At 44.1% G+C, this 27083-nt stretch overlaps 1 protein-coding gene and 1 long non-coding RNA gene across 3 annotated transcripts; both read right to left on the bottom strand.

Annotated features, from left to right (window-relative positions):
- Positions 1-1967: 1967 nt before the first annotated feature.
- Positions 1968-5199, bottom strand: LOC143936122 (uncharacterized). The gene is made up of 2 exons (XR_013263617.1): positions 4138-5199; positions 1968-4080 (listed from the first exon to the last, which is right to left on the bottom strand). It is a non-coding gene; the product is annotated as an uncharacterized LOC143936122 (long non-coding RNA).
- A 1735-nt stretch (positions 5200-6934) lies between these two features.
- HM13 (histocompatibility minor 13) lies at positions 6935-27050 on the bottom strand. 2 transcript variants are annotated; one of them, XM_077460479.1, is made up of 12 exons: positions 26777-27047; positions 26363-26461; positions 21846-21928; positions 21455-21543; positions 19434-19519; positions 19126-19251; positions 18983-19040; positions 14063-14146; positions 12982-13018; positions 11764-11866; positions 10981-11066; positions 6935-7283 (listed from the first exon to the last, which is right to left on the bottom strand). In XM_077460479.1, the coding sequence occupies exons 1-12, from the start codon at positions 26954-26956 to the stop codon at positions 7217-7219; spliced, it is 1098 nt and encodes a 365-aa protein (XP_077316605.1). In that variant the 5' UTR covers positions 26957-27047; the 3' UTR covers positions 6935-7216. The 2 variants fall into 2 exon arrangements, with proteins under 2 accessions (XP_077316605.1, XP_077316604.1); XM_077460478.1 differs by lacking the exon at positions 6935-7283 and adding an exon at positions 9740-10215 and having other exon boundaries at positions 26777-27050.
- Between the last annotated feature and the right edge of the window lie 33 nt (positions 27051-27083).

Genomic DNA, 27083 nt, shown 5'->3' on the forward strand with positions numbered 1-27083 from the left:
ATATTTAGCGGCACTTTACCGTCGTTTACCGCAGTTTTAACCCCCACTAGCATCAGAAAAAGGGTTAAAACCACCCGCAAAACTCCCCTGCAGTGGCGCTTTGCAGGTGGGTTTGCAGCGCTGCCCCATTGTTTTCAATGGGAAGGGGCGCTTTAGGAGCGGTAAATACACCGCTCCTACAGCGCTCCAAAGATGTGGCTTTCAGGACTTTTTTCAGCGTCCTGCAAGTGCACCGCTCCAGTGTGAAAGCCCTCGGGGCTTTCACACTGGAGAGACAGCAGCGGCTGTTTGAGGGCGGTTTGCAGGCACTATTTTTAGTACTGTAGCGCCTCAGTGTGAAAGGGGCCTTAGGGTCCTTTCACACGAGCAGTCTTCTGCCCGGAGGACTCCACTTTGCTCTGCGGGAGATCGATCCGCTGATCCCCACTGAGCAGGCGGATGAGGGATCCATCTTCACTCACTGAGCTGAGACGGACCTGTCGGAGTCCCGCTCTCCTCTATGGGGGGGGGGGGGGTCTGTCCATTTTCATCCGATCCTCCAGAAGGATAGACAATAGGGACAAATCCAACACCTGAAAAACAACCCCACACCATAATCCCCCACCATAATCCTCCCTCCACCAAATGATTTGGACCAGTGCACAAAGCAAGGTCCATAATGTCTTGGATGAGCGAGTTCGGGGCGGAGAAACTTAACTGGCCTGCAAAAAATCCTGACCTCAACCCGATAGAACACCTTTGGGATGAATTAGAGCGGAGACACCAACATCAATGTCTGACCTCACAAATGTCCTTCTGGAAGAATGGTCAAACATTCCCATAGACACCCTCCTAAACCTTGTGGACGGCCTTCCCAATAGAGTTGAAGCTGTTATTGCTGCAAAGGGTGGGCCAACTCAATATTAAACCCTACGGACTAAGACTGGACACGATCATGGGCACCTGGTGGACATGGAATCTATGGGACCCGCGGCCATGGAGCCCGCCGCGCCGCTTCTTACCTGTACGCCCTTTTGCCCACAGTGCCATTCCGCTGACGTATATCGGCGTGCGCTGCTCAGGAAGCAGTTAATGATCGCTATGGTGGTGGACGGTGCCGATGGACATCAGGATTAATATATCACATCACTTGTGGACGGTTTTCAAATCAACTTGAATCATTTTTATTGGTTTAATATGATTGATTAGCGCAATCTATATTGTTTTTATGTTTTTCTCTGTGTATATGTCTCACAGCAGGTTTACTGGTTATTTACACAATATATCTTTTATGTAAGATTATTCTTTAGCATGTTTTTTTTTTTAACACGTTATTTTATTACTTTTGGCAATATAGTGTATATTGATAATAAATATAATAAATAAATAAGAGGCGATTCTGGCCTTACCCTAGATGGTGCAAGCTCACCGTTTTGTTTCAGGTTGTTATCAGTTGGGTACACGTGTTTGTTGGGCTCATCACTTCCTTTTTAGGGTGTACAATCTATAGTGCTTGTGTATGGTACCGCTGGATGACCACATACACACACGTGTGATAAGTCTGCACCATGTATGCATTGGGGCATGTTATTTAACTTGCAGTAAAATCATTTTTTAAAGCACAAATTTTTAATAAAATCAGGAATTAGTACTGTTGTACAGGGTACATAAGGTTACCTGCTGTCTGTGTCCCCGTGAAAAGGAAATTTCCTGTGCTTCCTGCCCTTGTGACACCAAGACTAGGAAGAAGAAAAACAGGGCTCTCCAGGAGAGGAAGACAGACAGCAAAACAGAAAAAAAAATACTTTTTCTTCTTCCAAACTCTATCAAAAGCTAAAAAAAATAAAAAAAACAGTCATGAACAACGTAGAAGTGTCCCTCCTTACAGATTAAAGTTCAAAATCAAGACAGATTGAAAGACTATTAAAAAATAAAAATAAATAAATAAAAGATTTTTCTTTTTTGTAATGATTACACAGACTCGGGTGTTTTCTTTATGTATCTTTCTGTAGTTCTGCTTTTAATGCTAAACCCCAACACTAGTATAACGTGTTTTTTTAGAATGTTCTCTTATAAAAACAGATGTAAATAACAATAGAAGGTAAAGGATTGTTCTTCTGAAAAAGCTCATTGAAAAGGGGAACCCTCGGGAAATTTCAGGTAGGTCACATTCGTGTCAAATTACAAAAAGCATATGGAGCAGTATTTTCATTCAAATTAGTGGTTTCATAAATGCAATAATCATGTTTATTTCAGTTCCCTGTTTTATCACACAGTTCTGCAGAATTTATCACAAGCTCATTCCCTATCGGCTCCTACCCTCTCTTCTGTTCAGTTCTCCATGAGATCCCACTTTGTCTTCCTTCAAGATGTTTTGTAGCCAACAGTCTCTCCGTTTTCTAAAATTCTACTTCTATATCCCGTTCCCTGCCAGCTTCTACTCTGCTTCCACTTTCCCCTCCCCCGCTCTGTCGTCAGTTTCTACTTTGTCTCATTGATTGCCTCCCCTGTCATTATCTACTCTGCCCCCTCCACCATCGACATCTACAATGCCACCTCTACCGCCCTCTCTATCTATCTCCTCTACCATCAACTTCTACAATGCCACCTCTATCCCCCGTCCCTGCCATCCTCTACTCTGCCCCCTCCACCATCGACATCTACAATGCCACCTCTACCGCCCTCTCTGCCCTCAGCATCTATCTCCTCTACCATCAACTTCTACAATGCCACCTCTATCCCCCGTCCCTGCCATCATCTACCGTGTCTCCTTTATAATCAACTTCTACAATACCACCTTTACCCCCTTCTCTGCGCACCGCATCTACCTCCTCTACCATCAACTTCTACAATGCCGCCTCTATCCCCCGTCCCTGCCATCATCTACTCTGCCCCCTCCACCATCGACATCTACAATGCCACCTCTACCGCCCTCTCTGCCCTCAGCATCTATCTCCTCTACCATCAACTTCTACAATGCCACCTCTATCCCCCCGTCCCTGCCATCATCTACCGTGTCTCCTTTATAATCAACTTCTACAATACCACCTTTACCCCCTTCTCTGCGCACCGCATCTACCTCCTCTACCATCAACTTCTACAATGCCACCTCTATCCCCCGTCCCTGCCATCATCTACTCTGCCCCTTCCACCATCGACATCTACAATGCCAACTCTACCGCCCTCTCTGCCCTAAGCATCTATCTCCTCTACCATCAACTTCTACAATGCGACCGCTATCCCACCGTCCCTGCCATCATCTACTCTGCCCCCTCCACCATCGACATCTACAATGCCAACTCTACCGCCCTCTCTGCCCTCAGCATCTATCTCCTCTACCATCAACTTCTACAATGCCACCTCTATACCCCGTCCCTGCCATCATCTACTCTGCCCCCTCCACCATCGACATCTACAATGCCACCTCTACCGCCCTCTCTGCCCTCAGCATCTATCTCCTCTACCATCAACTTCTACAATGCCACCGCTATCCCCCATCCCTGCCATCATCTACTCTGCCCCCTCCACCATCGACATCTACAATGCCACCTCTACTGCCCTCTCTGCCCTCAGCATCTATCTCCTCTACCATCAACTTCTACAATGCCACCTCTATCCCCCGTCCCTGCCAACATCTACCGTGTCTCCTTTATAATCAACTTCTACAATAGCACCTTTACCCCCTTCTCTGCGCACCGCATGTACCTCCTCTACCATCAACTTCTACAATGCCACCTCTATCCCCCTGCTATCATCATCATCATCAACTACTAGGCTTCCTCTATCAACTTCTACATCTACCCCATTCCCTGCTCTCAGCATTCAACTCCTCTACTATCAGCTTCTACAAAGCCACCTCTACCACCTCCCCTGCCATCAGCATCCACTTCCTCTATCATCAACTTCTACAATACCACCTCTACCTCCCCCTGACCCCATCCTCATCTACTATGTATCCTCTACCATCACCTTCTACAATGCCACCTCTACGCCCCCTGCCCCCATCATCATCATCTACTATGTATCTGCTACAATGCCACCTCTACCTCCTTCCCTGCCATCAGCATCCACCTCCTCTACCATCAACTTCTACAATGCCACCTCTACACCCCAGCCATCAGCATCCACTTCCTCTACCATCAACTTCTACAATGCCACCTCTACTATCAGCATCCACGCCGTCTACCATCGATTTCTACAATGCCATCTCTACCTCCACCCACCATCATCGTCATCTACTATGTCTCCTCTACCACTTCTAAAGCGGCATGATCTCTCCCCCTTTAAACCTGCCCATACACTGTCCAGCTTTTTTCATTCAGCTGGCTGAACAAACAAAACTGAACCAATATGTGGTCCTGGGAAATTCTCCCTGCTGCGTCATTGTATTCTGGCAACGTAGAAACTCCTCTGCCTGCCATCAAAATACACAAAGTGCAAATTTGTCCAGTAGTCCCATTTCATGATTTACAGATCGACTTCTCATGAACAGGAATGGCTGGCTATACATGGGATTGAAATGTGTCTGATTCCTGCTGAACCAGCTGAATTTGGATCCATGCATGGCCAGCTTAAGCTATCCCCTGCTTTGTGCAATCAACCTCCACTGCACCTTCTTAACCCTCCACCTCTGCTCTACAGCCAGCTAGTACTCCACCTATCTTACCCGTTCCAATGCCATCAGCATCTATGTTACCTCCTCTACTTCACAATTCGCTTCTACTCTTCTTCCTCTATCCCCTCCTGCATTACCAGCAGCTCTAGCCTGCCTCCTCTGCCTTACCGGCAGCTCTAGTCTGCCTCCTCTACCTTACCGGCAGCTCTAGTCTGCCTCCTCTACCTTACCGGCAGCTCTAGCCTGCCTCCTCTACCTTACCGGCAGCTCTAGCCTGCCTCCTCTACCTTACCGGCAGCTCTAGCCTGCCTCCTCTACCTTACCGGCAGCTCTAGTCTGCCTCCTTTATCCCCTCCTCTGTTTTACTGGTAGCTCTAGTCTGCCACCTCTACCACCTCCTCTGTTTCAATAGCAACTCTGCCCCCTCTACCAATTCAATGCTCACATTGTCCACTATCAGCCTTGCTCTCTCTATTTTCACCTCTAGACAAGTTACTTCTGCTCCTCCCTGGCTTGTGGGTATCGACTTCAAGTTGAATGGAAAGCTTGACCAAAAAAACTTGTGCTTTGAATTATGCATAGGCCAAAAGAAAACCAACCCCCCCCCCCCCCCGCCACAAAAAAAAAAAAAAAAAAACATTTTACCACAAATATCCATTTATGCAAGGGCACATGTGCTAGTAGATACCTAGAACTGTCCATAAATGCTGTACACTTATTTTTTCCCCCTCAGCATTTCTTTTAATGGCAGATTTAAACAGCCAGCTTATAGAATCAACCATTTGTAACTTAGCATAGGGAGGCATTGTGTGGTGCACTATAATGGAAGTCAGGTCAATGTGGAAAAGAAAGCTTCTGTAAGCTAAGTGCACTTTATATTATAAACTTGCGAATTAAACAAAGATGCAAATCTAGTGTTATCCCTTCTTAAGGTTTGGGTGGCAGGTCTTTTTCTGAATCTTTTGCTTGCCCCGTATGTAGAGCACAGGTTTACCTTATACAAAAACCTAGACATAAAATAGTACACATGTGCAAAGTGGGGTTATTACAATCTCTTGTGTTAAAACCAGGGGCATTACAAAGCCTGGAGTTGTCCTAAATCAGTACCGGTGTTCTAGCAGATAGTGTCCTGGCATCAGATACTGTCCGCCCCGTACTGCGCTTGCGCAGTACAGCGCAGAAGCTTCGGAAAATCTCCGAAGATAAACGGCGCCTGCACCATGAGTCGAGGTGGTAGCCCCACCATCCAAGCGGACATAGGGCAGGCAAAATTAGAGGGCCCCTCACGGGCTCGCCACGCTTCGGGCTCGGCTCTTTTTATTCCAACTCTATGTCCACTTGGATGGTGGGGATAGAACCTGGACTCACGGCGCAGGCGCCGTTCATCTTCGGGTATTTTCGGAATCTGTGTGTGCTGTGAACTGCGCATGCACAGTACACAGCGGACACTATCCGATGGGGGACTCTATATGATAGGACACCGACACTCAATTATCTAACACTTTGAAGGGATAATGAAGGAACATGCACCTTTTTAAAGACAGCCTTTCTCAAGCTTTTAACCCAAAAGGAACCCTTGAAACTATTTTTAGGTCTCAGGGAACCCATGCTAAAATGAATTCATGGGTGGTCTTTGTGAAGAATGCCTGTCTTAGAGTGGTGGTCAGATCCCCACCTTTATGGACAACTGAAAGGATCATTGGTGTCATGCTACTGGCTCTGCCAAATGGCTTTAGAATCAGGACAAACCAAAAGCACCATCAGATGAGAGGTCAATCAACGACAGCTCAAGGAACCCCAAACAACCTCTGAAGGAATCCAACCCTAGGGTTCCAAGACCCCGATTGAGAATGGCTGTCTTAAGAGGTGGTAGAAATACCTTCTATCATACAACAGTGCCATTTGTCCTCCCTTCTACCAACATGAATCATTTTTAAAGACCACAAGATGACGAGCCATTAGGAATGGAGTCTAGCCCATCTTGGTGCATCCTCTAAATTATTATTATAGAAAATCTAGGAATTTAGCGGCATCCAAGTCCCCATCATATAGGCAATGATCAGGAGGCATAACAAAAATCTCACTGCTAGGGCCTCCAAGAGATGTAGGAAGTAGAAGATTATTCCACATGTGCAAAAGCAAGCACCTTTCATTTCTAGTGCTCAATAACTTGAAGGGTTGCAAGGACCCGACTGTCAGGAAATACAAGCATGTCCTTGGATCTTGTCACATGGTAGTGGATTGACGTCACAGTTTCCATCTCGGTAGACGCAATCCGGGACTGATAATATTCCTAAATACATAACCTTTTTTCTGTGGAAGAATTGCAGGACAGAGAGACATCTTCACGGATGATTTAATACCATAGAAAGCAAATCCACCATACAAAATATAAAAATATCGGCCCAGCAACACATGACAGGCACAAACGCACACCCACTACGGGTGATGGAGAGGGACAAAAGCTGTTTATGCGCACATATACACAGAGAGCGCAAAGGAGGGGGAAGGGATTGGAGGGGAAGCGGTAATGGGGAGGGGGGTGTAACACAAGGGGCAGCGCTCGACTCCCACAGACTTTTGGCCCTCCCCCTTTCCAGGGAACTGTCAAGGCATGGCAAATCAGTTCTCTTTTTTTTCATTCTCATTCGTTTGATCTGTTGACGTTTCCTTTGGCTGCTCCTCGTATCTGGAAGAAGGAGGGTGGCAATGATCATTCTGCCCCTAGATGCCCCAGACAACACCCATCGCTGAGACCTTTGGTTATTCAAAGCCTCAGGACTCAACTTGGGAATCCATGTGAAAAGGCATCATAAAGCATTTACAAACAGTCAACATTTATTTACAGTCAGTACCAGTTTGACAGCAGTTTTTGTTCTTCTTATAACTGAAATACGGAACAGAAAAATGAAGGTAAAATGAATTAAACGAGAGAGAGAAGGAGAGAGGGGGGGGGGAGAGAGAGAGGGCAGCAAAGGAAGGGAGGAGGGGAAGGGAGGGCAGGCAGAGGAGGGGGGAGAGAGGGCGGAAAAGATGGCAGGAAGGGGGGAGGGAAGGAAAGAGGGCAGGGTGGGAAGGAAAGGAGTGAAGCAAAGAAAGAGGGAGAGGAAGGAAGCAAAGAAAGAGGGAGAGGAAGGAAGCAAAGAAAGAGGGAGAGGAGGCATGGAAGGAGGGGGAGGAAGGGAAGGAATTCGAAAGAGGAAGAGGAGGGAGGGTCCTGCTGAACCGGCCAAGATTTGAAAGAAAGAGGGAGAGGAAGGAAGGGAAAGAGGGAGAGGAAGGAAGGAAGGGAAAGAGGGAGAGGAGGCATGGAAGTCGAAAGAGCAAGAGGAGGGAGGGTCCTGCTGAACCGGCCAAGATTTGAACCGTCTATAGCAGGTCATAATGGATATGTGGGTACAATAACTGAAGCTGTTAGCCCATTGACCAGGTCATCTTAAAATAAATAAATATTCCAAATGAAATGCCCAATTGTTTGCGGATTGAATAGACCTATAGTGCAAATGTAAGACTTCCTCAGGTCCATTCGGATATACAGGTGATGAATAAAAATATTTAAGCAGGTAAAATAAATCTTATGTGTGAGCTGTGATTTCTCTGGAGTTGAATGTATCTAAATATTGCTCACTGTAAAAAGTATAACCTTTTGGATTAGGAGGCATAAGAAAATTCTAGCAGCCTTTAAAGTGCTGTATTTCAGCCATAAAATATTATAAATACACACCAAAGACACAAAGCTAATAGCCAAGGATAAGAATACATTTTTTTTAAATGACAGTTATTTTCAGCAGAGTCCAAAGAGATTTGAAGATTACAGGCACATGGTTGAATTAGAGAGCCTTACCCTTGTGTAAAAGCTTTGTCAATTAATTCTTCTAACACTTTAGGCTCAGAGTGGCACAGAATACGGGAACCTGGCACGCACACAGCAAACACCTATTCCTTCCCCTGCACTGAACTAGCTGTAATCACTCCCATTTACTACAATGCTGACTAATTAGTGTAATGTCATTGGTGCTCTTACAAGAGGCACTTTGAATTTGTGGTTGTTATAAGGAAGGACTCCAATATGCAATACTTATGTCCAGCAATATCAGCCCTGTAAATGTGCATTGATCTGAATTGGAGGTCATGTGTGCAGGTTCACTTTTTCACTGCAGTTTCCTCTGCAAGGGTCTGAACCAGGGATAAGAAAAAAAAAAAAAAAAAAAAACCCCACAGCTCCCATAAAGCAATGGTCTTCTCCAGCTCCACTTCTGTATTAAATCGTAGAACGATGTACTAGGACGACTACAAACATTTTGTAAAAAATAAATAAAAAATAAAAACAGGCACAAAAAACAGTTGCAATTTAAATGTAGTTGGCAGTTTAAAGTAACTCCACTCTTGTTGAGAGAGGAAAAACAAAACACAAAAAAACAAAACAAACACATTCTCCTCTGGGTGATCTATGTACATTGCAGGGATTGTAACAAACTGTGCGTTTGTCAGTAGTACTCATGTGTACAAGTGAGTCTAATGGGACTGGTTTCTTAATTATTAACCAGCTGCTGCACTTGCAGGGCTCTAATGAGGTAAATTGCAGGGTCTGTATCCCTTTAGATGTTATTTCCTATTGGGTGTATCTCACCAAAAATGAATTTTATGTCAAGGGGATGCCCAATATCTGACTTGTATCTTAGGGTAGACTTCTGGGAAAAGGAACCCTTGAAACTATTTTTAGGTCTCGGGGAACCCATGCTAAAATGAATTCATGGGTGGTCTTTGTGAAGAATGCCCGTCTTAGAGTGGTGGTCAGAACATCACCTATATGGACAACTGAAAGGATCATTGGTGTCATGCTACTGGCTCTGCCAGATTGTTTTAGACTCAGGACAGGTTTCCAGGAATAATCCCAGAAGAACTGTGGTGTCATGCCCAGCAATGCTGAAGATGGAAGTAAGTATATAATTAACTTTTTGTTTCTTTTCCCAAGTACTATTAGACATCAATTTCTACAGCGGGAGGAGACTCAAACCCAATAGGTGGACCTTGCATTTTACTACAAGACTTGCTTTAAGTCAACAGGCAATCTGGTGTCCAAGCTGGTATATTAAACCTTCCCCTTTCCACATAAAAAACAACAAAATGTAAAACACAGTAATGTACATGTTGCAACACTTTTACTTCAATAGCGAGACCCCAGGCCACAGTCTTTTGATCCAACAGGCACGGTGTAGCTGGATGCCCATCCCATGAATAGTAAAAAGGGAGCGGGGTAATCTGTGTGCAATGGTGCCCCCTTACATATTTACAGTTATGGACTCCGGCACATGGAGTTAAATGTCCGCTGGGTAACAGAAGTAATGCAGGTGATGGGAGTCTAGTCATGTAGTCTTTTGGATGGCGGGTGAGGCTGCGTAAGGGGTTATGGCTGAAGTGGGAGGGCAGGGCTGCGCCTGTCCGAAATGCAGGTATGAATAGAGGCCCTTCACATAGAGCTGGGGTTCAACTGCCGCCTGCGGCGGGGGGAAAAAGATTTTGGTTGCATGGATTCGGCCAGGCTGGCGGGAGATCCAGAGACCACCGGAAAGTGAGAGAGGCGAGGAGTGTGAGGTAGAAGTTCCGCAGAGGACTCATAGCTGTGGAGGAGGAGGAGAGGACAGGAGGGGCAGCAAGAACAGAATGGGAAGGTTTTAAAAAAAAAAAATAGAATAAAAAAAATAAAAATAATAATGGGGGAGAGGAGAAAAAGAAACGAAGGACAAAAGACGAGGAGGCCAAGGTGCATGCATGCAGAGGAGTGGCGGGGTCCGGGGCACAGGCACACAGGAGGAGGGGCCGGGGGCACAGGCACACAGGAGGAGGGGCCGAGGGGGCACAGGCACACAGGAGGAGGAGCGGAGGGGGCACAGGCACACAGGAGGAGGAGCGGAGGGGGCACAGGCACACAGGAGGAGGAGCGGAGGGGGCACAGGCACACAGGAGGAGGAGCGGAGGGGGCACAGGCACACAGGAGGAGGAGCGGAGGGGGCACAGGCACACAGGAGGAGGAGCGGAGGGGGCACAGGCACACAGGAGGAGGAGCGGAGGGGGCACAGATGAAAGGACGGCAAAGAAAATAAAATGTGGTCAGTAGAACAGAAGCCATGAAACGGCACACATGACAGGCAGAACGGCACACCGGATGATCGGGATTGTAGAACAAATGAATGGAGGTGACAAAAAGGACAATGGAAGAAAAAAATAAATAAATAAAAGCGTCAGAATGCAGAGAATGGAGGGGGGAGAAGGAAGAAGAGAAAAAAGGAGGCAGAATCGTGTGAAGAAATTTTCTATATGTCTCCCAACCCCAAATCTCTACTCTACCCCCCCATCCCCCCTCCAGGACAAATCCCCATCCTCACCTGAACATCTCCGTCAGCTCTCCTTTGACCAGCGCTACCAGCAGAGGGAAGCCGATGCAGGCCGGGACCAGATACAGCAAGGCAGGCTGCGGAGGAGCAGAGAACAGCCATATGAGTATAGGACACATACAGGCAGCAATGAGCCACAGGACAGATTTCTCAATAACATAACACTCTGCAGGGAGGAAAAAGTATGAAGGCAACAAATAGCACAGACGTCATTGTAGAATTGCAGGTACATTTTAGGACTGAACTCCAGCCAGATATGAAAAAAAAAATACTAAAATGTAATCAGCTCTATCATTAATACATCTGTCAGGATCATGATCTTAAAGTGGTTATTTTTTTTATATACAAAAAACACAAACATGCCTACACTTACCTGCTATGTGGAAGAGCCCTTTCACCCTGAGGAGGTTTTCAGGCGTTTAATTCTAGAAATAGTGAATGTAAATCGTGCCTGCGGGACGCATCTTTGGGGCGGTTTGGGAGCGCTGTATACACTATATTATGTACATAATATAACTGGGTCCTGACATTTATAGGTAAAGTTGATCCAGGGAATAATGAGATTGCCTCTCGGAGGATGAGGAAGGAATTTTTCTGCTGCAGCAAATCGGATCATGCTTTGCTGGGTTTTTCGCCTTCCTCTGGATTACGTGTATGGGATTGTATGATTCCCCCCCTCCCCTCCTTTTATTGGACTTTTTTTCAACCTGACTATATTTTAATGTGTATTTATCGGTTTGTCTGAGGCGCAGCTCTATAGAATTCCTGCCTCACCTGAGCATGTTTGAAGGTGTGCATCACAAAGATGGTGAGGGCCAGACCAAAGATGTATGCCAGGAAGCTGGTATAGAAGTACGTGTGGGAGTTCTTCTTTAAGCTGTTAAAAAAAAAAAAAAAAAAAAAGGCTTTACCTAAATGATAAACACATCAGCCATTATATCATGGTTCCTCTGCACCTATATAACCCTCTACAACAAGGGTAGACAACCTGGGGCCCTCCAGCTGTTGCAGAACTACAAGTCCCATCATGCCTCTGGGAGCAATTGTAACTGCCAGCCTAGCAATGAGTCATGGGAAATGTAGTTCCACAACAGCTGGAGGGTCCCAGGTTGCCTACCCCTGATCTACAACACATACTAACAACCCTCCATACCATCTTAGCACTGACTAACCAAAAAACAAAAATGAAGATGGCTGCTGGCACTGCCTAAAAGGTTTAGTGTACTGGGGCATTTCATATGGTTCTGCAATTGCTTAGGAAGGTACAGAGGTTATCTGTAGACCTCTTCCTTAGAAAAAAAAAAATATATATTTTGCACAGTGAAAGGAAAAAAAAAAAAAAAATCTTTATTAAGAGCCACACGGTCGCACAATATAAACAACTATCATTTGGCTTTAAATAGTTTGTTACCCCAACACTTCATATTCCTGATATGTGCCTGCTGTCCCATGTACTTGTATGAGAAAGTCTCCTGTTCTCTCTGTATTGCTTCCTTTATGTGAAATCCTTGGTGTTCCAGGCCAGTCCCTCTGCTTTCCTATTAAAAACAGACCACACTAAGCAGGAGAGCACACCATGGTCATTTCTCTAGCTATGCTGGGAACTCCGCCTGCTCTCCTCCAATGATAAGACTTATCCTGACACGCCTGTAGCTGCACAGCCATTCACTGGGAAGCTCAGTGTGCTGCTGCTTCTCCTCCTCCCCCAGCTCTTATGCAGCTGAGAACAGAAGGAATGTGATATATATATATATATATATATATATATATATATAAAAAGGAGAAAATAGGCATTAATAACGTATTTTTATACAAATATGTTTTACCTTTCATTTCTATTTAAATCTGAATGGGTTGTTTTACAAGGTGATCATTTACAATCACTTTAATATATGGCCAAAAAAACAATGCATTATTAACAGCAAGGACATTTTGGTGCCCCCCTGTGGTTAGTGACGATACAACAGTGCATTCAACAGGTTTTATATTCACCTGATGTCAAAACGGAGCAGCAAAGCAATGAAGATTCCTGTAAGGATGAAACAGAATACATAGTAAAATAAAATGCTGAAAATACTTATTGAACAGGGTGGATAGTGTCCAAATAGTTAGAAACAAACATTTTGGATTTCGGAGATTAACTGCCCCACAAACTTTAATTGCGGCAGGGCAGCCTGTTAGCGCGAAGCAACAGACAGGTACGTCGCAGTTTCTTCCGGGTCAGAGGCGTGTGTGCCTCCAGCGACCTGCTGTGATTGGACACAGTGGGAGTCAATCAGCGGGTCCGGTGGACTCGATGTTCGTCGGCACTCAGTGATCTCAACCGAGAGAGGCAGAACGGCAGTCTGCCTATGTAAACAAGGCAGAGGGGAAATTGTGATCTTGTGTTTCTACTAAGCAGGAACACAGATCTCTCTCTTCCCCCAGTCAAAAGCACCCCCCCTCCCAATTAGCAAGCAATCCCTAGCACATTTAACCCTTTTATTGCCCAAATTTAACCCCTTCCCTATCAGTGCCATACAGTAAAAAATTTTTCCTATTTTTTTTTTTTTTTTTAGCACTGGTCCCCAAAAAGTGTCACTTAGTGTCAGATTTTTCCACCGCAATGTCATAGCCCCGCTAAAAATTGCTGATCGCCGCCATTACTAGTAAAAAAATAAATAAAAATTCCATAAATATATCCTATAGTTTGTAGACGCTATAAAAAAAAAAAACTTTTGCGCAAACCAATCAATTTACGCTTATTGGGATTTTTTTTAACCAAAAAATATGTAGCAGAATACATATTGGCCTAAATTGATGAAGAAATTAGATTTTTGTTTTTTATTTTTGGATGTTTTATAGCAGAGAGTAAAAAATATTGCAAAATTGTCGCTCTTTTTTTGGTTTATAACGCAAAAAAAAAAGCTCAATTTGTGGGGAAAAAAAAAAAAAAAAAGGACATTCATTTTGTTTGGGTACAGCATCGCATGACCGCGCAATTACCAGTGCGAAATTTCAAAAAATGCTCTGGTCAGGAAGGGGTATGAAACCTTCTGGGGCTGACGTGGTTAAAGCCATACAAGAGCCTTACCTGGAATGACGATGTCACCAAGTCCCAACATGGCAAAATTATTGGCTGCAAGTCCCTTTTCCAACAAGTCCTGAGGAAAGACCACTGAGGGGAACACAAGGAGGGAAAAATAGGGGGCAGATAAGGCAAAGCTAGAATGGTAAAGCTGACCTGAACTTAAATAAAATAAAGGGGGAAAAAAAAAAAGAAGAAAAGAAGAAGAAAAGAAGAAGAAGAAAAGAAGAAGAAAAGAAGAAGAAGAAAAGAAGAAGAAAAGAAGAAGAAGAAAAGAAGAAGAAGAAAAGAAGAAGAAGAAAAGAAGAAGAAAAGAAGAAGAAAAGAAGAAGAAAAGAAGAAGAAAAGAAGAAGAAGAAAAGAAGAAGAAAAGAAGAAGAAAAGAAGAAGAAAAGAAGAAGAAGAAAAGAAGAAGAAAGGCAACCATTTCCTAAACAGGAAATTGAGTTAATGAAAGTTTATTTATGGAAAGCCTGAAGATAGCGAGATTTTTTTTATAATATATTATATATATATATATATATATATATATACATATACACATACACATACACACACACAAAACTGATGGTCCACAAATACACTGCCCTCACACCTGTGTTACCACCACTGCGCTCCTGGATAAGTGAAAAATAATAGAGAATAATTAAAATGTAAATATACTAGTGATATCAACAAATATTGGTGACACCTAAATGATCAGTGAAAGAATATACACATATATTTCATAACACATTGTAAAAAAAAAAAAAAATATATATATATATATATATATATATATATATATATATAAACACCCTGTGACAAGTGTGAAATATTTAGGTCTCTATTGCTAGAGTGCTAAAAGTCCATAAAACTGTGAATACTCCGATTGTCCGATGAATACATCGTTTGTGACGAAACATGTCGGGGCGTGGCTATACGGCAAGCATCTGAAGCGTGACGGAGGACGTTCTGACGTGACACGCTGCATCGAACAGTGGAGGCTTGGGACGAGGAGTGGGTGAGACTAGTAATAGCTACCACACTACCCTGGGTCCGCCGCGACCGCTGTAGATCGCTCCACCAGTGCATGGATTTCCTTGTTGCGAGAACCTTTGGCTAGTTTTGAATTTGACACATGTGAGTGCAATGGTGTGGGATTGTTTCAATTTTTAAGAAATTGCTTTGTACTATAATCACACTATTGGAGTGTTTTTTCATTTGCATGTGGAGCAATTATTTCTTGAGGAAAAGGTAACTGCCATACACGCTTGGAGATGGAGATCAATTTTAACCCTTATATATGTGTGGGTTGAGGCGAGTTGTGCCAAACACGAGAGTGGGAGGCAATTGCAGCTGGTGAGTGCAGGTCTCTGAGGGGAGTGGAAGCACAAGCCAGAGGTGTGGTGGATGATCACAAGAGATTATTTGATTTTACATCATTCATCGGAGTATTCATACAGTTTTATGGACTATTTATCAGCACTCCAGCAATAGAGACTGAAATATTTCACACTTGTCACAGGGTGGTCTTTTTGCAATGTGTTATGAAATATGTCACCAATATTTGTTGATATCACTAGTATATTTACATTTTAATTATTGTGCATTATTTTTCACAATTTTGCTGGTTTATTAGTTGTTCCATTTTAGCGGCATTATTCCACAATTTTAGAGGTTTAAGTATTGTTTACACACACATATTAGATATATCTATCTTTCTCGATAGACACACACACAGGCAAAAAAGTATTTAGTCAGCGACCAATTGTGCAAGTTCTCCCACTTAAAAAGATGAGAGAGGCCTGTAATTGTCATGATAGGTATATCTCAACTATGAGAGACAAAATGTGGAAACAAATCCAGAGGATCACATTGTCTGATTTTTGAAAGAATTTATTTGCAAATTATGGTGGAAAATAAGTATTTGGTCAATATCAAAAGTTAATCTCAATACTTTGTTATATATCCTGTGTTGGCAACGACAGAGGTCAAATGTTTTCTGTAAGTCTTCACAAGGTTGTCACACACTGCTGCTGGTATGTTGGCCTCCATGTCCTCCATGCAGATCTCCTCTAGAGCAGTGATGTTTTTGGGACTGTCGCTGGACAACACGGACTTTCAACTCCCTCCAAAGGTTTTCTATGGGGTTGAGATCTGGAGACTGGCTAGGCCACTCCAGGACCTTGAAATGCTTCTTATGAAGCCACTCCTTAGTTGCCCGGGCGGTGTGTTTGGGATCATTGTCATGCTGAAAGACCCAGACACATTTTTGTCTTCAATGCCCTTGCTGATGGAAGGAGGTTTGTGGTCAAAATCTCATGAAACATGGGCCCCATTCATTCTTTCATGTACACGGATCAGTCATCCTGTTCCCTTTGCAGAGAAACGGCCCCAAAGCATGATGTTGCCACCCCCATGCTTCACAGTAGGTATGGTGTTCTTTGGTTGCAACTCAGCATTCTCTCTCCTCCAAACAGGACGAGTTGTGTTTCTACCAAACAGTTCTACTTTGGTTTCATCTGACCATATGACATTCTCCCAATCCTCTTCTGGATCATCCAGATGCTCTCTAGCAAACCTCAGATGGGCCCGGACATGTACTGGCTTAAGCAGGGGGACACGTCTGGCACTGCAGGATCTGAGTCCCTGGCGGCGTAGTGCGTTACTGATGGTAGCCTTTGTTACGTTGGTCCCAGCTCTCTGCAGGTCATTCACTAGGTCCCCCCATGTGGTTCTGAGATTTTTACTCACCGTTCTTGTGATCATTTTGACCCCACGGAGTGAGATCTTACGTGGAGCCCCAGATCGAGAGAGATTATCAGTGGTCTTGTATGTCTTCCATTTTCTAATTATTGCTCCCACAGTTGATTTCTTCACACCAAGCTGCTTGCCTGTTGCAGATTCAGTCTTCCCAGCCTGGTGCAGGTCTACAATTTTGTTTCTGGTGTCCTTCGACAGCTCTTTGGTCTTCACCATACTGGAGTTTGGAGTGTGACTGTTTGAGGTTGTGGACAGGTGTCTTTTATACTGATAACAAATTCAAACAGGTGCCATTAATACAGGTAATGAGTGGAGGAGAGAGGAGCCTCTGAAAGAAGAGGATACAGGTCTGTGAGAGCCAGAAATCTTGCTTGTTTGTAGGTGACCAAATACTTATTTTCCACCATAATTTGCAAATAGATTCTTTCAAAGATCAGACAGACAATGTGATTGTCTGGATTTGTTTTCACATTTTGTCTCTCATAGTTGAGATATACCTATGATGACAATTACAGGCCTCTCATCTTTTTAAGTGGGAGAACTTGCACAATTGGTGGCTGACTAAATACTTTTTTGCCCCAGAGTGTGTGTGTGTGTGTGTGTGTGTGTGTGTGTGTGTGTGTGTGTGTGTGTGTGTGTGTGTGTGTGTAAATATATATCACATCACAAGGGACATTACTTAACTTCAGTGAGACGTGTCCCTTGTGCTGCTGTGTTGTCATCTTGTGGAAAGCTTCCTCCTCTGATGCTCCCCCCAAACCCCCAATCTTTTGGTGTGTTGGGGGGTTAATAGAACTAAGGAAGCGGTCACAGGCACTTGTCAGGAGTGCATGGCTATACTTTTTTTTTGCCCCCTCCATCCATAGTACAGATTCAATGAATCTAATAATGAAGGAAGACCTTCTAATCATCCACCTGTCCTCCATTCATAAAAGCTGTAGTACAGGATTCTATGAATAGAGGAGCTGGGTGGAAAGGTTGAGCAAAGCTGGGCACTCTTAAGGAGTGCCTGTGACAGTTCCTTTAGTTCTATTAACCCCAAGCCTTACCAGAAGGTCACAGCGTTAACCCAGTGAAGCTAGGTTTGTATTTAAAGTGATTGTAAAGTCCCCCTTTTTTTTTTTTAACATTAAAACAACAAACACGTTATACTTACCTGCTCTGTGCAGTTGGTTTTGCACAGAGCGGTCCCGATCCTCCTCTTCTCGGGTCCCTCTTCTGCTCTCCTGGCCCCTCTCCCTCCAGGCGAGTACCCACACAGAAAGCAGCATGCTATGGGGGCACCCAAGTCGAGCTCCCTCTGTCCATTCAGACACTGAGCCACGACCTGGACCCTCCCTCTTTCTTTCCTCATGGACTGACTGACTTTGAATGACTGCAGCGGGAGCCAATGTTGTTGCTGCTGTGTCTCAGCCAATCAGGAGGGAGAGTCCCAGGGGGCACTCGAGGACATCGCTGGATAGAGATGGGGCTCCGGTAAGCATTAGGGAGGCTGCTGCACACAGAAGGATTTATCTTAAAGGGGTTGTAAAGGTTCGTTTTTTATTTTCTACATAGGTTCCTCTAATCTAGTGCATTGTTGGTTCACTTACCTTTTCCTTCGATTTCCCTTCTAAATGTTTTTTTTCTTTGTCTGAATATCTCACTTCCTGTTTCTCCTCAGTAAACTTCTCACCATCATCCGAACTGGTGGTTAGTCAGCCAGAACAGCTTACTGAGGAGGAACAGGAAGTGAGAAATTCAGACAAAGAAAACAAAGAAAAAAAACATTTAAGGGAAATCGAAGGTAAAGGTAAGTGAACCAACAATGCACTAGCTTATAGGAACCTATTTAGAAAATAAAAAACAAACCTTTACAACCCCTTTAATGCATTAAGATTAAAAAAAAAAAAAAAAAAAAAAAACACTTCTGACTTTACAACCACTTTAAATACTGAGAGAATTACAGGAAGGGCAGATCCTGCCACTTAGCAGTCAGTTTTGGAATGGTCATGTAAATCGTCCAAAGAAAAATGGTAGAGTCGTTTAAAGAGATGTGTGAAGGAGGAAGATGAAAGCCAACGGACTCGTCTAAGAAAACAAAGGATTGCATTACGGTGGAGGGAGAGGAACAAGGAGGAAAGTGAAAGTATACCATTTTCGAATTCTAAGAAACATGGATAATTGCCATCAGATGCTTACACTTTATTGGTGCTTCGAAGGATTTAGCCACAGTTACCATGACATTGGTCCCAAATACCTAAAATTAAAACAGCAAAGTTAGATTTTAATTCAGACCATTACCATCCTCCATATTGTATAAACTGGCCCCTCGCTGCACTCACCCAGAAGACATCGTAGATAAAGAGCCCCCCCAGCAGAATGCAGCCAGTGCTGACATTGTTTAGGTGAAGCAGCTCCACTCCATTGAGGGCGAACGCCAAACCAAAAAGGTTATTGGCAATCCAGTGCTGGAAAGACATGGCAACACACAGTCAGGTCAAAACCAAAAAAAAAAAAAAAAAAAAAAAAATCAAAAAAAATCAGGTTATATATTATTAGTCATGGAAGTCATAAATATATTGCTGTCTTTCTGGAAAAAGGTGGCTAGTTAAAGGTCCCCTTCCACTGCTTATTCTCAAAGAGGTCTTACCTTCTTCAGGAGATACCAGACACCAACCACGCCACTGAGGATGAGACACACCAGATCACGGGTATCAAATTCATAATTCAATATCTCTGCAAAACACAGGAGGAAAAAAAAATAAAAAAAAATAAAAAAGTCAATTATAGTGAAATACCTTTAAAAGAGAAGCTCACAAAATTGACTGCACATCACCCTGAACACACCATCCCCACTGTGAAACATAATGGTGGCAGCATTATGTTGTGGGGATGCTATTCTTCATCAGGGACCGGGAAGCTGGTCAGAGTTGATGAGAAGATGGATGGAGCCATATACAGGACAATCTTAGAAAAAAATCTGTTAAAAACCTGTTAGTGTCTGCAAAAAAGACTTGAGACGGGGGGGGGGGGGGGGGGGGGTTTAACCTTCCAGCAGGACAATGACCCTAAACATACAGCCAGAGCTACAATGGAATGGTCTGATCATGGATATGCAATTAGTGGACCTCCAGCTGTTGCAAAACTACAAGTCCCATCATGCCTCTGGGTCTCATGTTTGTGGCTGTCAGAGTCTTGCTACGCCTCATGGGACTTGTAGTTCTGCAACAGCTGGAGATCCGCTAATTGCATATCCCTATTGGTGGGTTGGCGTCCCCTCCCACCACCTGTAAAAGCAATCAAGAGGCTGAACAACCGCTTTGATTACTTCTACATTGCAGGGGATCGCTGACTGAAGCAAAATATTATCTGAATGAGGCCTGCAGGTGCATCTATCATCCAGATATCTCCACTTCACCCTAAGGACATCATATGACGCCCACCTAAGGTTAAGTGGGCAAACACAAAACAACAAAAAGGGAACTATGGATAAATGATCAGTGACTATGACTGACTGGAAAACCACTTTTATAAATTAATATACGGAAAAAATAAATTGTGATTTAATAGCAAACCAAATACATGAACCAGGTTAGGCAATCTGATAGAAAGTGATTGGATTCTTTAACTCCTTCAATCTGTTTTTATGGCGAGTGGTTAATGGAAAATAGAGCAAAACTAGATTTAATGGAAAATTCTAATTAAACAGACTGAATGATTGGATTACTACATTGCCAGAATTAGAGTGAGCAGTGATGGGGCCATGTTGGTTAGGAGGTGGAGGCTTCGGGTACAGCCTGGGCATTGTGCACATGGCGATTCTGGTCCCAGGTACTAGCAGGCCTCACAAGGTACAACACGTCAGCACTAAGCATTCTTAAGCGGAGTCAGATTCACTTTATGTGTTCAAGTGCTGGAGACCTGTAGGCTACCCAGCCTCAGAGCATTATCTGCGATCATGTGAACGGATCTTGGCGGTTATATTAGCTGCTGCATAAAATCAAACAATTAAACGTTATAATCATAGCAATGGTAGTGTTACACAGGCACAGAGCCTACCAATGCTTCCGATACTGTAGAAACGACACTATAACATGCAGCACATTAATAGGGGACAACTTGCTTGTGTTGTTAAAAGGACAGCACAAAGAGCATCAGCCCACGTAAATGGTGATGTATATTTCAGTGCCCATCAAAACTGATCTGGATGCTGGAACATGAGGCTCGTTGCTGGCTTTGAAACCCCCTCAAAGCATCTTGAGAATCCCACCGAAATTCACATTTCTTCCCCAGCAGCAATGAGAAGGAGAAAGGAGAAGAAGGAAGAAGAGGAGGGGGGGGGGAGAGAGGAGGGGGGGGGAAGAGAAGAGAGGAGGGGAAGAGAAGAGAGGAGGGGGGGGGGGAAGAGAAGAGAGGAGGGGGGGGGGGAAGAGAAGAGAGGAGGGGGGGGGGGGGGGGGAAAGAAGAGAGGAGGGGGAGGGGGGGAAGAGAGGAGGGGGAGGGGGGGAAGAGAGGAGGGGGAGGGGGGGAAGAGAGGAGGGGGAGGGGGGGAAGAGAGGAGAAGGGGGGGGAGAGAGGAGCAAAAGCCATGCAAAAGCGAGAGCGCTTGCAAAAGCGAGAGAGAGTGCAAGAGAACGAGAGCGAAGATTATCCAGTCAGTCGGCATCTCACCTTCCTTGCTCTCCCCGATGCCCTGAGTGAAGAGCAGTTGATACTGTTTGCTGGGGAAGTTTTCTGGGAAGATCCTGTTCATGAACGGGCTGCAGAAGGAAAGAGAGACACAATCAGTTGCCTGTTATAGAGAATGCTGAGTTTTTTTCTGTGTGTTTTAGACAGATATGAAAAAGAAAATCTGTTTGCTGTATAGATTTCAAAAATCGCATCTCAGTGTGTGATTTGTATAGGTATATAGTAGTGTATGTACCACAAGGAGAGACGTATGTGCTCATTACATACTCATGCTCTGGTTATCTGCTCTAAGATTGCAAACTGACTGAAAACAATGCACTGCCCATGAGGCTGAGGTCTTATCTACCATGTAGGGTCAGGCATGCTTCCTCACCTGATTGTGTGTGCCAGGGCCAAGACTCCCAGGATGAAGAAATACATTGACAGAAGAAGATTTATATACTCCTGTGAGAAGATCTGTGGAGGGAAAGCGTTTTAGAAGACACATTAGATCAAATCTCAGTATATATTTGTGAGCCAGCGCCAATACAGACAGTTGGTAACCTGGTGTGTTTCCATCAAATCACCAAAATTAGACAAACAGAGAGGGGGTAGCGGCATCCAGAGAATATTTTATTGCTCTTTAAATTGGAATATTATTCAGAAACTGCTGCTTGATGATTTCAGGCTGGCCCCCTATAACTATGTAAAACATTAAGTGCCTACACTGTTTAACCACTTCAATACCGGGTACTTACACCCCCTTCCTGCCCAGATCAATTTTCAGCTTTCAGCGCTGTCACATTTTGAATGACAATTGCGCGGTCATACAACACTGCAGCCAAACACATTTTTTATCATTTTGTTACCAAATAGAGCTTTCTTTTGGTGGTATTTGATCAGTGATGGGGTTTATTTTTTGCGCAAAAAAAAAAAAAAAAAGTAGCGAAAATTTAAAAAAATGTTTTTTGTAAATAAGTACGTTTTCTCCTTCAATGACGGGCACTGATGAGGTGCTTATGGTTGGCATGGATGGGCATCACTGATCTGGCAGGCATTCATAATGGGCACTATCACCATTTGTGGGCGCTGATTGGCATATATTGGGCACACAGTGGCATCCCTGGTGGCCATACCTGGCCATCAACGTGTTGGGGGCATCCCTGGTGGTCCAGTGAAGGTATCCACAGAGGGCTGCACTGATAAACAATCAGCGCAGACACCCCCTGTCAAGAGAGTCGCCGATTGGCTCTTGTCTACTCGCATCTGTCAGACACGAGTGAGGAAAAGCCGATAAACGGCTCTTCCTGTTTACATCGTGATCAGCTGTGATTGGACACAGCTGATCATGTGGTAAAGAGCCTACATCAGAGAATCTTTACAGAGATTGGTGTAGCAGCGAGTCGGACCGACACCACCGATCGCCGCGATGCACACCCCAGCAGTTATCATGCTGGACATCATATGACGCCCAATCAGGATAACTGAACCCCCACCTGGCCTATAGCAGTATGACGGCCGGGAAGTGGTTCAAATCCAGTAATACGCTGTCCCACCCTGCTCTGCACATGCTCAGTTGCTCTACCTTTTTCGCCCCTGTTTAATTTGTAGAGGCCGATTTGCTGACAGCCTAAAGATATACTGCTGCTTAGGGGCTCTGGGCTTCAGCAAAATGGCAGCCTCCAGCAAGAAAAAAACAGGAGAAATGCTGGAGGGAATTTATAGCACACACTCATTTTGGTATCATAATTATTAATGTGGAATGTATGTTCCTTGCTAAAGAACTATATTTTTTATTAAGTTCTAGGTAAAGTAACCCTGCCTTTTAGCAAACCAATTGCAATCAGATTAGTAATAGAGCTGAAGACCAGAAATGACATAAAAAGGACTCTCTTATACGGGAGTAAACGCTGCATTTTTTTTTTTTTACCGATTTGAAATGAAATGCATTGTGGTCTATGGAACCATGCACACAGCCGAGTACAGATCAAGACTACAGCATTGAATAAAGAGCAGAAACACAAAAATAGAAAATGATACATTGAAGTGTATTCATTTACTTGCATACATGCGTTTCCTTGTATATAAGCATGAGTATAAACGAGTATATTACAACAGAAATGTAGAATTTTACTCGTCTATACACAACATTACTCAGGTCTTAAAAGAGACGTACAGGGAAAAGCTTGTTTGGCTGTACTTCTCCTGTGGATCACAACAGTACAGTGCCTTCTGCACTCCTGTGACCTGTTTTCAGCAGACAGTGGGCTGAAGCCTGCTGTTGGCTGATGTCACAGAGCCGGTCCAGACTCCGGCAAGATCAGGACAATGAAGTCAGGATCCGCTCACATGCCTGGACCGGCACCCGGCTCAGCCTCTCAGATAGCAAGTCCCACCTACTGCAACATTCGTGTACTCAGCTTGAAAAATGTCTACTTCAGATTCAAGGGGATTCTGCAACACAAAGGAATAAAACAGTAAAATACATACCACAGACACAAATGAAGATTAAAGTCACCCTAGTGGTGACAAGATCTTTAAAGTGGAACTTCACTCTTCCAATCCACATTTTTTATTTTTATTTTTTTATTTCTTCAGTGACTTCCTGGTTGCTTGTGTAGGTAAATAATATCATCCATCCCAGAAGCCTCCAGGAAGCAAGGAGGGGTATTCTCAGATAAGCACATTCTCTTGCCTGCATGCTTGAGCTAAAGGTAGATGGAATCCATGTAGTAAATGCAACATGAATCATCTGCCCTTACTCAAAATGGCCACGGCTAGAAGTGCTGGGGGAGTTAAAAGTGATTTTTCAACAAAATAAAGCATGAAGTGGTGTGTGGAGTTAACCGACAGGGGTTACAACCCTCCCTTACTCTACCCAAAATTGCTTTTAGTTCTACTTTAATGGAGAAATTATTGTTACACAAAATAAAACTCCAACGTCAAGTCCTTGTTCATTACACAAGTCTCAATCCTGTAGTGGTAGCGGAATGCCCTCTGTATTGGTTACTGATGTATATAAAAACTCTCTACATGCTAATTAACTGAACACATCTCAGAGTCTACAGCAGGGAAAGTCATTTTTTTATTATTAACCACTTGCTTACTGGGCACTTAAACACCCCTCCTGCCCAGACCAATTTTCAGCTTTCGGTGCTCTCACACTTTGAATTACAATTACTCAGTCATGCAACACTGTACCCAAATACATTTTTTGTCTTTTTGTCCTTTTTTTCCCCCACAAATAGAGCTTTCTTTTGGTGGTATTTGATCACCTCTGGAGTTTTTATTTTTTGCGCTATAAATGAAAAAAAAGCATATTTCTTTGTTTCTGTGACAAAATTATGCAAATTATTAATTTTTCTTCATAAATTTTGGCCACAATTTATACTGCTACATATCTTTGGTAAAAATAACCCAAATTAGTGGATATTATTTGGTCTTTGTGAAAGTTAGAGAGTCTACAAGCTGTGGTGCGAATCGCACAAAATTGATCACATCTGATGTACTGGTGGCCTATCTTAAATACCCCCCAAATGACCCCTTTTTGGAAAGTAGACATTCCAAGGTATTTAGTAAGAGGCATGGTGAGCTTTTTGATGTTGTCATTTTTTCCCACAATTCTTTGCAAATTGAAGATTTTAAAAAAAATATTTTTTTTCCACAAAATTGTCATTGTAATAGGTTATTTCTCTCACATGGCATGTGTATACCACAAAGGACACCCCCAAAAAAATTCTGCTACTCCTCCAGAGTATTACAATACCACGTGTGGGACTTTTTCACAGCCTGGCCACATAGAGAGGCCCAACATGCAGGGAGCACCATCACGTGTTCTAGGAGCATAAATTACACATCTAACTTGTTGACTACCTATTACACTTTTGAAGGCCCTGGAGCACCAGGACAATGACACGTGACACTGATGAGAGATGGCACTAATACGTGGCACTGATGAGAGATGGCACGTGGCACTAATACGTGGCACCGATGTGTGACACTGATGACAGATGGCACTGATAAGTGGCATTGATGACACGTGACACTGACAACAGATGGCACGTGACACTGACAGGTGGCACTGATGACAAATGGCACTGATACGTGCCACTGATGACAGATGGCACTGGGGACAAATGGCACTAACAGGTGGCACTGGGGACAGATGGCACTTTTTTTTTTTTTTTTACTTACGGCCGCTGCAGCCCTTCATCTCTCCCTTCTCACACGCTGTCTGTGTGAGGAGGGAGAGCGGCGCTGAGAGATGATCTCATATGTTTACATATGAGATCATATCTCATTGGACGCGCCGATCGTGCTGTAAACGGCCGCTGTGATTGGCCGTTTACAGCGATCTGTGACTGGCTGTGTCCGAGGGACACTGCCAGCACAGAACTTCCCCGATGCCTGCCCGCGGAAGTAAATAGGAGGACTTCCCAGGACTCCCTCCCGGCAGTTAGCGTCCACACTGTAGCTGTCTTTCGGCTATAGCGCGGGCGGGAAGTGGTTAATAAAAAATATATATAAATAATAATAATAATAATAATAATAATAATAATAATAATAAAGCAGTAGCTCTAAGATAACCCTTTGATATTCTTTTTTTTTATAACTTTGGAGTAGCAATCATAGGCTGACTCTCTTAGTGGTGAGTATTTATACCTGGCGACAGCCTCTGTTACTTTGTATCTTGTATAAGCAATGGTGTCATTTGTGGTGTGCGGCTCTATATACATATTACTGATCTGATAAAAGGACAGGCACGTCCCAACATTGCTGTTTGCTTTTGCTTCCGAATCCGCAATAAAATCAGGGGGCAACAACAACACTTCAGATACTCCAAAAGAGGGAGGCAACAACAATGATGCCCCAGATACTTGGGGGGGGGGGGGACAACTCCCCAGCACTCACCTTAAAAAAGATGTAAAGCCCAAAAAGGGTACAACTGGCGATGATGGGAAAGCGGGCAGCATCCCGGCTGGTAATCGTCTCCGGCATGTCATTGGCATTCTGGGGACAAACAACATGGAGTTGTAGAGGAGAACTGATAATATATTGCTGTATGTGTGAGGTATTGGGATAGAGGAGGAGGAGATCACAGGAGAATGGACATGGACAGAGAGGAGATCGCAGGAGAATGGACAGAGAGGAGATCATAGAGAATGGACAGAGAGGAGATCATAGAGAATGGACAGAGAGGAGATCATAGAGAATGGACAGAGAGGAGATCATAGAGAATGGACAGAGAGGAGATCATAGAGAATGGACAGAGAGGAGATCATAGAGAATGGAGAGAGGACAGATAGGAGCCCCCCTCTCTCTCACCTTCCCCCGGGCACAGGTGACACTCCTCATGGCCCCGAAGAAGATGGGGAGCAGAGCCATCCCCAGCAGGCTGCCATAGGCCAGAGCTGTGCCCTCCGGAGAGCTGAGCAGCTTGGCCGTGCCGTTCCCGGCCACCTCGGCGCTGTCATTGTTTAGGGCGGAGGGTTCCAGCTCCGCCATGTCCGGGTCCTAGATGTGTTGATCACGGTTCGCCGGTGTAAGGACACGTTACCAATAGATACCGGAACTGACGTCAGATATGCGCGACTGACTCCGCTCCGCTCTCTTCCCTGGCAACTGGCTCCGG

This window comes from Lithobates pipiens, unplaced genomic scaffold (assembly GCF_037356315.1).
Source record: "Lithobates pipiens isolate NorthernLeopardFrog02 unplaced genomic scaffold, aLitPip1_a1.2 Scaffold_28, whole genome shotgun sequence".
Lineage (NCBI taxonomy): Eukaryota > Metazoa > Chordata > Amphibia > Anura > Ranidae > Lithobates > Lithobates pipiens.